Raw genomic sequence first — 10,581 nt, 5'->3', positions numbered from 1 at the left:
TTGGTAAGTATTCTTTGTTCATCCAATGATGTACTTTGGGGCTTACGTTTTGGTGCCAAAATGCGTTACCAAATATGCCTAAGAGGACCTCGCATTCATCATAGGTGCATCTTTCGTAGCGTGGCATGGCACGAGCTATAGACTTTAGGAGTTTCTGGCGAGAGCTGGCTTTTAATGTTTGGAACAAAGGAAGGGACTTGTCTTTTCCAAGTATTGCCATTGATGTCTTCAGGTTGGTTGAAGTCACAAGAAGAAAGCCACTAGCATAAGCAAAATGGTAGGAGATATACAATTCTAGATAAATTACACATTTAAGGATAATCATTATTTGAGCACAATTTATCCTAGAGGTCTATCGTTTTAGTGAATTTTGACAGCAGTACTCACATAGAAGCAACAGGGCTTGATCTCATTCAATTTTTTAGATTAGCAAAACTGTTCTAATCAAATCCTGTCCACACTCTTTCTCCACATTCAATATGCACAAGGGCAAAATATCTAGCCACCAAGGTACTTACTGGTATGAGAGGAAGCCATAATTTGAATTTCGACCAAGCAGTCAGCTTAAAAAACATGGAAGAGTTGGTGCAGGAAAGGGAAGCTATTCTTTTGTAGAAAACATGTCCTCCCATAAGGGCAATGTGTATTGCAAGACCGCCAACGCAATGTGCAACAACATGTATCTTTACAGACTCCCCGTGCAACTCAGAGATCTTGTTGATTGCTGCAGAAAAGACAATGTGAATTAAAAAATTTCACACAAGAAAAAGTTGACTATGTAAATCAGATATAGATTTTTTTTTTATGTTCTATGCCTAAAAAAGGAACGTTATCTTTTGCGCTACCAGCAGGGATATCAAACATTCCAATAGCTTCTACTGTCATATTAATTGAAGAACTAGTCCCAAGCAGTCTTGTTTGCAGTAGCCAGGTCTCATGCCCTTGGTGTAGTAAGCTTCTAACTAGATCATTACTTTCAGTTGGCAAGCAATAACTTTCAGTTGCATAACCATTAATTAGGAGAACAGGAAATGGCTTATTCCCTTCTTCTTGCCTCTGTGGTTCTTGATTGCACTTCCACTGTTGGCAGCTGATTATAATGCCATCTTCTGTTGAATTTACAAGCCAAAATGAAAGTGAGAATTATTTGAAACAAAATCAGAAACGATACATACAATCTAAGATATATTTTCTTGGATTTTGAATTCCTTTATTTACTATCTCAAATCTCAATATATACTTTTGATCATTCAGTTGATTGCAGTTTCCAAACAGCATGATCTTGACAACCATGCCTAATCATTTGAAGGAAATATTTAGCCTAAAGTATACATGCAACATGATCATTATTGGAGCAGTATCTAACTATTCCTTTTTCCTTTTGACTCATAAGGAATGTGTTTGGGACAGGATTGAATTGGATCTATCAGGTCTTATACCATTTACGAACTAAAAGAACCACAGTAGCATATTGGATTTATGACAACGAGTACCTGTTCTTATCTCATGGAGTGTGCTTCTAGGATAACTATTTTGGTACGGATCCAAAGGAGTGAACCCCTTTTGACTTGCTCTAGGTACTTGTGAGATATATGTCCTGAAAAGAGACTGTAGCAGGATATGCAAAAATTTCATTTTTCCTTTTCCAGACATGCTGAATAGACTCTTCAAGAGCTCTATCATTGAAATATGAAGTTTCCCTTTTAAGCTTATCATGACTTCCTCTGAAGTATGCTGAGAGATTTTTCTTAATACTACGTGAAGTGTTGTTGAATCTTTCCATGCATCAAGGCCCAAGAGAAAAGGGTTCATCACTTTCTTCCCTTCAAGTATATATCTGCATTAAGTAAAATTTATCAATATCATCTAATGCAACAAGAAAAACGAGAGAAACAGTATTTTTTTAAAAAAAACCCCAACCTTGAACCAGAGGATGCTGCAAGGAGGAGACGATAGTGCATGTATTGAGTATAAGGAGTTTTAATATCTACATGGCACAAATCTACTTCGCCATCTATCACGTGCAATTTGTCCATTTCTATGGCACTACACATGACATGGCCGCTAACTTTTCCTTGTAGGATAGGATTAGGCTCTCTAAAGTCTCCAATAGTTTTTTCAGAAGTTCTTCTTGCGTTCAATTTCAATTTCAGGTAAGCAACACATGGCAGACCACCAACATGCCCTCGCATGGTTTCTTTAAAATGTACTGCTGATCCTCGGCTAATCTCTGACTTCCAAGAACGGACTAAACTTTTCTTCTCAACAGGTTTTCCTCTTACAAAGTCTACGTCTTTGCTTTTGTAGTCAAGAGCATCTTGCAAGGGGTGCTTGCTTACATGCTCAGCAGCTGTAGCAATGGTGAGACATGGGTTTATGCCAACTGAGCAAGGTATTAAGGAGCCATCACAAACGTACAGCCCGGGGTACACTGTTGTCGGATTTAATGTGTCAAAAACTTGACCATTGCTGTTGCAAACACCAGATGAAGCATCCGATGAAGAGCAACATCCTCCAAGTAGGTGAACGGATGTGCTTCTATACCTTGACATGAAGAGAATTCCACCCAACTTCTTCGTTATTCTCTGCAACGCTTCAATTTTTCGCGCTAATAAAGGGTCACTTGGTGGTTGAAAGCAAATCTCATTAGTGTCTTTCCGAAATGTAAGCTTCCCATCACCATTATCGTACCCAATTACATTCAGAACCATGTCTTGGCTGGGTTGACCGAAAAGATGCTTCACCTTGTGCACTATGCTATCTAAAATATTGTAGCCAATTGGCCATCCATATGTTGTAATCCCTTTAAAAAGTAGCCAGGGAAAAGCAATGGGAATTACAGCACTCTGCAATATAGGAGAAGGTTAGTTTTATCAACTTCTACTCCAAACTGCAAATAGATGTCTGTTCATTCCTCAAGATTCACATTTTCATGGCCTATGACTGTACAATCTTGTGATAAAAATTTGTGAGAGATACAAAATCCTTCAACTACATAAGAGAAGCAATCATTTAGCAACATAGTGTAATGCTAAGGACTAAGGCTGATCAAGCTAAACAAGTCTAAACTATGAGGCTAGCATTAGAAGTAAGTTGATTGGAATAGTGGAAATTCACCTTGGCTAAAAAATTCATAGTTATGGAGCTCCTTAGATAGGCAAATGGGACTCTTAACTCATGATCCATTTTCACCTGGCAACCTGAATTACAATTTTGGACATTGTGTCCTAAACTTTGACTCGACCACATTTTTTGTTAACGATATTAAGAAAATGAAGTGAATTTTTGAACGTGCAAATTACACATTTGTTTAGTCAAGTCAAATCTCACTTTGCATCCCCAACTCAAGACCAAATTACACAGTTGTCAATCAACACGTCAAATCTCCCTTTGCACCCCCCCTAACCCAAGACCATTGTTTTGTTTTGCATCACTAAACTCGTATTTGGACACATCAAACTTTCAACTTCGGTTTTATCTAGTATTTCATTTACTATAAATAGCTCATAAAGCAAAACCATGCCCTATTCCTAAGTTTGATTGTACTTTGGATTCTTGTGTTTTTTTATTTAACATTTTCATAATTGCAAAAACAATAAAGTTACAAAAATAATTTTATTACTTTGATCGAGGCACAGTATGTCCAAGACTAAGCAAAAACTATGGTGCAATGTGGCCACATATTGAAACTCCATAATTTTCTTGATGCAATTGAAGGAAGCATCGTAGTGGAAGGAATATGAAAGACCATGGAGTAATATGTTCAAAACCTAAAATTTAAGGTGTAAAGTGAGAATCAGTAATAAGGTATGGGATGCAACCTGGAACTAGTCCTGGACAAATGGCTAGTTGGCTACTTATAACTTACAAGAAAAAGAAGACAAGGATGTAAACCTGAATTGTGAAACCCAATGACGAAATATATGATGAAGTAATGGATGGCCCTGGACGTTCTTCAAACGGTACCTCTGGTAGCTTCTTTCTGTCTAAGCCACAAGCATTTAAGGGCGCTCTACTTCGTGAAAGATATGCAACATTATTACCATTGCAGCTCAATCCACAGCCCAGCTTCTTGGAAAGGATCAAGCCTCTCATTTGTGATTGGAAAAGTACCTTTGTAGTGCCAAACACTCCAGCTGCATCCTCAAACAGGTAAAGGTATAAATATTTCAGAATTTTTGTTCTCCACCTTGCAAAACTTGATAAGATATTTTTCCTTATTTGTGTGCGCTTTCTTGTCATACCTGAGAGTACAACAAAATCTGATGCTATGCATTCAAATTCATTAAGAAATACTAGCCATCTGCGACTCTTTCTTCTGCATATTGCTTCATCTACTTCAGAAGTATCGTCTAGATTTCTGAATACATATTGCACTTCACATGCCGTTCTAATATCGCATCCTGCCTGCAATTTACGAAAAAGCTTCTGCATTACTAGTGCCTAGAATTCAATAACCAATCCATGGTTATGGACTTGTCCAAGTTTTTATGTTTGTAATCCTGCAGATGGATGCTTATTGGCTTTTCATTTTTTTTTTAATTCATGCTTTATCTAAGGAAGGGGAACAGAGTCTACCTGTATGGCTGACAACAAGTAAGTTTTATCTGTAGAATTTTTCGCATTATAGGGACAACCAGACATACAATTTCCACAAGCCTGGCAGGAATCAGCCTTCCCAAACTTTTTTGAGCTATACATTTGGTCTTCTGTATCAAAATTCACAGTTAACTTCAATGGCTCGGGATTTTTAAAGCCAGTCTCTTCTCCTACTGCTTCATCCATGATTCTGGCATTCCTGAACTTGATGGGAACATCTTGTATTCGTAGCATTGTAGAAGCTAATGCTTCACAAACCTCCCAATCTTTTTCCCAATCTTTAGGCCATTTCGGGTTCCTTCTTGTGCGAGCTGGTGTTGGCACCACTACTCCTGCATTCACCAGTGAACCTCCACCAAGCCCACAGGCCATTGCAGCTACAGAATCATCATGTCTACAAACCTGTACTCTCGTTGAGCATGCCCACGAATGGAAGAGTTGGAGCTTTAAATCAGCAGACCATAATGCAGAGTCATTATTACCACAGAAAAACGTTATTGTGAGCAATCCATAAAGAGTCTTTTCGTAAAAAGGATACTCTATGGTCTTTGCTGTAAAATCATATTTCCTCTGAACTGATAATACTGTCGCACACATTGATTTCTCAACTTTATATAACTAATAAACTATATGAGTAAATTTTGTATGTATACACTATCATGATTGTATGGATGACATATGAGTAAATTTTTTATTTCAAATTTAAATTTTGTACATCTAACATATATCTAATGGTAATAGTGTATGTACTTGTATATAAAATTAATCCAAACTATAATATTAGAGTATTTTCTGCTGAAGTTCCATTGTAACCTTGGGGTGTTCAAACGTTAGAAAAACTTAAAAGGCCAGCCAATCCAATTTAGATCATATATCAGCTACAGGAAAATGGATATCAAGGAAAACCAATTTATATCCAATCTCTAAAATTCGATAAAATGGAATGATTACAAAAATTTAATTCCAGAATTCTTAATTACTAATTAAATTATCGAATTTTGTATGTAAGAATATGATCGTAGAAACACATTAATTTAAAAAATAAACAGACTCTATCTTGTTGATTACATATTAAATATATTTAACTAATCTACATTTGAATATCCAATTTAAAATTTTGGATATTATTAAAATCTGGCTAAAATCTAATTATCGATCTTTAAATTATCAAATCGAAATTTGAACGAAAGTCGAACATTGATCTTACAATATATATATATATCGAACTCTTTTTACTGAGCTATCGATTACCAATTTCAGAGCACCCCTAATATCGCCCATACGTAAACTTGTTACAAGTTGCAATTTGGAAGACTTTTCAACTTTTGTGGGTCCATGACTACACCACTATCCGACAAAACAAGAGGATACGTAGGGGACTTGGAGTATGGAAGGTTGGTAGTGACGGATTTGGGGCAGGACGGTCACATGCACGGTTAAGGGTCAAGTCCTTAAAATTTTATGTGGCTGAAATTACATCATGTAATTTGATTTCCGCGTCAAATGTGGGACCCACCACTATCTGTTCTGAAAATACATCCTGTGAAAAAAAAGTTATATCGTGTTTAACCAATATTACGCGCAGTGCAAAATGAGGACAACCGGCACAAACGGTTCCGGTAGTGACAATCATTCGAAATGATATAATGGGTTTGTTTGGATTGTGAATTATTAGAGATATTTTCACTGTAGCACTTTTTGTGATGTGATGTATGTGAGATAAAAAGGTAATTGAAAAGATAAAAAATATGTTGAAAATTGTAATGATGATATAAGCAAATATATTTTGACAAATAAACAGCAATCCAAACAAACCGAATATTTTTTCAACATTTTATAATATTTGAATTACTTGTAAAATTTTATAATAAATACATAATTATTATACATTAGTCCCCATGAACAGTAGCAAAATATTATCGTTCGTGTTCCGCATCCTTGGAATTTGGAGACACAGTACAGTCTAGTCTAGGGTCTCCACATAAATCTAGTTGTGCTTTGCACACCAGTTCATGTGATTGCAAATGAAAAAATTAAAATAAGCCCACTTGTGTGATAAATTTTGAAACAAGCGTGAGAAGTAGAAATATCTGGATGTGGAATATATGAGCTTCCTTGGACAATTCTACATGTCACTGGTGTGCCTTATTCAGAAAGAAATGACAGCTCTTGTGCTCTTGTGGTGTACAAGTTGGTAGAGTATACTAGCTTGATGGACTAGTCCCATTCTAAAAAAATATAATATTTTTTGAATGAGATATAATTTTATCTGAACTGCTTATAAAATTTCACAATAAAATTATAATTATTATATATGAGATTCATATGAACAGTAATAGAATATCACGTGTCTCTGTTATAAAAGTGTACAAATAATTCACTTAAAATTAAAACGTTCAAAATATATTACATACGATTAATTTGATTTGTCCCTGCCCGGCACCCTCCCTTAACCCATCTAAATTTTTTATTACCAAAATATATATATATATATGACAACAATAATAACATGGAGGAGAGTCACCGTAAAAACGAAAGGTGGACGCAGTCAATCTTCGGCAACTAGTGTGGAACCAAACTATCAAAGGAGAAAGAAAGTGTAGACAAGAGAAGGAGAAAGTAAGCGATTAACCTGATAAAGAGAATCCTTAGGGCCAAAGCTGACTCCAAATGTCCTGTGCTCCATCCTGACGGCAGACAGCATTTGGGAAGTGTCAGTCGGGAAATCTTGAGCTTCCCATTTCCTCCCTTTTTCAAGTAGGCATACTCTCAGACCACCCATAGCTAGCCGACAAGCAGCAACAGAGCCTCCATATCCGGACCCGATTACTACAGCATCATAGTCGTTACAAACCCCTTCAGCAAAGCACTCTCCTGACCTTCGAAACTCCAAGTACTTGGTTGAAATCTGTCGAGCAAGTTAACTATATATAACATACTTGGTTGAAAGTCCAAAGTCCAAAGTCCAAATATGAATAATATTCTCCCATAATTTATTCTAAGTCCTACTTGCGTGTTGTTTGTAGTCTTGCGGCTATAAGCCTAGTCATGGACTTGGTCTTCGATCATGCACAGCATAGCAGAGAAAATTGCAGTTTTGGTTGCAAATATTTGAGATATATGCATTTTTAGTTTTTACAACCGCAATGTGGTCGTGTGCTAGAAACTCCTTTTTTTAAAAAGATCAATAAAAATCTGCTAGCCTTAATTTGTAATAATAAAATATGATTAATTACCCATGTACGAGTCATGTGAGCAATTAGTTTTTAACCCAATCGTTTTTTCGTCAACTTCATTTTTGTATTTTTAGGCTGAAAACTAATTACTCACATGATTAGTTTGTGAGTAATTAGTCTTCTTTTACTACAAATTATGGCCATTAATATTTATTTCAAGTTCTTAAATTGCTTTTAAAAATATTAATCGCTGGTGCGTAATTGTATGTTATCGGATTCCAATTGCAATTGATAAATAGGACTAAATGTGCTTAGAGATTGAAACATTTGGCACCATGTTTATCTTTTTCTAATTTTTAGGGACTAAAAACATTCATATCACAAAAATTTGGGACCAAATTGAAGTTCTCTCGGCATTATATGACGAAACTCGCTCATAAAAAGTCCAAGTAAATTTAGGTCTCTAAATGGACTATAATAATAATAATCGATTTTCAGGTAAATGACAAATGCAGGCCGCTGAATGATGGAATTGGTTCTTTTGTATTTGATACTAGAAGTTTTAGTCCTATACGGCTATACCAAACGTACTTTGTACTCTTGAATCTAAATTCCCATCAGGATGCAGTCGATTCCACGGATTTGGAGTTGACTTAGAATTAAATGCCACAGATTTGTGATCCCAAAACATTGAATGACGTTGAAATTTCTTGGTTTTACAAATGTATTGAATTGAGAAGGCATTCATTTGGAATTCTAGATTCTTGATTTGGATGGAAGAAGAAATCGTAGGAAATTACAATTATTTATAACTTAGATTTGCTTATCTGAGAATTCTCTTTCTTTTTTGGAGTGTATGGGAATTCTTTGTTTACTGCATTTTAGCTAATCACAATGCAAAGCTTTCGAAGAGTTTGAAGTATATAATTTGTGCCCTTTTTGGCCAAAAAAAAAAAAACTATATTAAATAGTGAATCAAGTTATATATTTAATATAACCAGAACATTAAATCATTTGTTAGCTCAAAAAAATCACACAGCAAACGTATTAATATCATATCAAAATCGGGAGGATCAAGACAAAATGCTAGAAGACAAAAGGTTATTCAAATTCTCAACAATACAAACATGTAAGTATGGAAGTTTGGTGCGGCTCCATGCAGGAGTAAAATACTTGGAACAAGAAGGTTTGGAGCAAGACAATGTATTATATTAAGACAAAATAGCTACAGAACTCCTCAATTGAAAACAATCGGCCACAAGACATTTTATAGGAAACAAAACTAACTCCTTACCAAGTTTGTTAGGATTCAAACGCGAAATAAACAACTATTGAGATATCAAGTCGACAACAATTTAATGAGGAACAAGCCACAAGCATGAAAGATAAATGACACACAATATTTAACGTGGTTCGATTTCATCATTGAGCTTACGTCCACGGAGAGAAACCTGTCCTTTATTATGAGAGGAAAATCTTATACAAGAATACAACTTGAACCCAAACCCAACCCTTGTATATCATTTTTCATCTCTCAAGAACCCTCTCTCACACCATATGTATAAGGCTACATGATGCACCTTGTGTCTCCTTGTGTGTCTATTGTGTAGTATGCCAACCCACCTATTTATAGAGAACATTATTGCCAAAAAACTAAATAACAATTGGAAACCAATACTATTTCCAAAACTCATATAGAGTAGAAAATAGTATCTAATTCTAGCTAAATAGGGTTTTACTTGACTACTACTTCAAGTAACTAAATCCAATTAGGAAACTAGTTACTTCCCACACCAAATAGGAATCTTGACTAAAAGAAATTAAGCCAATTTCCTAACAAATTTCCACCTTGGCGAATATTTCTTTTAGCAAACACAGCAAACCATCCAAAAACTCCATTTGCCTTTTCCCACCAAATACCTTGGTGCCTAGCTACACACCCGAACCAATATAGTCCCAACATCAAATTGATTCAATCGGCAAATGAACATGTATAGTTACCCCGAATCCAACATCCAGTTGACTCGTGAGAAGGTGCCTCAATTCACCATCTCCCTTTGCAGGATTTTTTCTCACCACCACTTGCAATTCGGAATCCTCTTCTGTGAACTCTAACCCTAACTATTGAGGCAATCAAGTGGTAAAATCATCATACTTCTTTCCATTCTCAGGACTGTCTCGCCATATGTGATTTCCAAGACTCCACCTAAAACGAAAAACTCGTACCTATCAGAGTCTTCTGGCGCATAGAAATTAGATCTCCTTATTTTTTTGGGACACGTGTCATACCACCCAAAAACATAACCAAAATCTAAAATCCACGGGATGAAGTATCAATCGTTGAAGGTGTGAGAAAGTCTCCACCGATTCCGTCCAAAATCAACATTGGACTCCACTTTTTCCTTAACTCTTGAGTCACCTGTCTAGAATCACCGTCAAGCATCTCCATGCTTTTCAATTTTTCATCGTTCACCATCAATGCTTTTTGCCAAGCTATTGAAACAAGGATATCACCCATTAAATTGTTCAATTGGTAACAGCTATCAATCCACTTGATCTTAGTAGTTAACTAGGATCCAACTACGAACCTTGAGCAGCCCAGTCTCACAACCAAGCTCTGATACCACTTGTTAGGATCCAAACGCGGAATAAATAACTATTGAGATATCAAGTTGACAACAATTTAATGACGAACAAGCCACAAGCATGAAAGATAAATGACACACAATATTTAACGTGGTTCGACTCCATCGTTGAGCCTATGTCCACGGAGAGAAATCTGTTCTTTATTATGAGAGGAAAACCC

At 36.0% G+C, this 10,581-nt stretch overlaps 1 protein-coding gene across 1 annotated transcript; it reads right to left on the bottom strand.

The window, feature by feature from the left end:
* Nucleotides 1-237: 237 nt before the first annotated feature.
* Nucleotides 238-10,293, bottom strand: LOC113693325 (uncharacterized). Its single transcript, XM_072053708.1, has 9 exons — nt 10,195-10,293; nt 7,232-7,507; nt 4,579-5,001; nt 4,245-4,407; nt 3,895-4,136; nt 1,921-2,846; nt 1,494-1,837; nt 846-1,109; nt 238-724 (listed from the first exon to the last, which is right to left on the bottom strand). Exons 1-9 carry the CDS (start codon nt 10,291-10,293, stop codon nt 441-443), a joined length of 3,021 nt encoding a protein of 1,006 aa, XP_071909809.1. The 3' UTR covers nt 238-440.
* Between the last annotated feature and the right edge of the window lie 288 nt (nt 10,294-10,581).

The sequence above is a fragment of the Coffea arabica genome, chromosome 6c, assembly GCF_036785885.1.
Source record: "Coffea arabica cultivar ET-39 chromosome 6c, Coffea Arabica ET-39 HiFi, whole genome shotgun sequence".
NCBI classification, from domain to species: Eukaryota; Viridiplantae; Streptophyta; class Magnoliopsida; order Gentianales; family Rubiaceae; genus Coffea; species Coffea arabica.
The sequence above is the reverse complement of the archived record's forward strand: the minus strand, read 5'-3'. Positions and strand labels throughout refer to the sequence as shown.

What these genes read in the sequence shown, in the direction of transcription:
- LOC113693325 (XM_072053708.1), bottom strand. Translation starts at nt 10,293, where the DNA reads ATGGGTGATATCCTTGTTTCAATAGCTTGGCAAAAAGCATTGATGGTG. An exon ending in TTGACGGTGATTCTAGACAG is followed by an intron (nt 7,508 to 10,194) that starts GTGACTCAAGAG and finishes CTTGCTCGACAG; the next exon opens with ATTTCAACCAAGTACTTGGA. An exon ending in CTAAGGATTCTCTTTATCAG is followed by an intron (nt 5,002 to 7,231) that starts GTTAATCGCTTA and finishes ACGAGAGTACAG; the next exon opens with GTTTGTAGACATGATGATTC.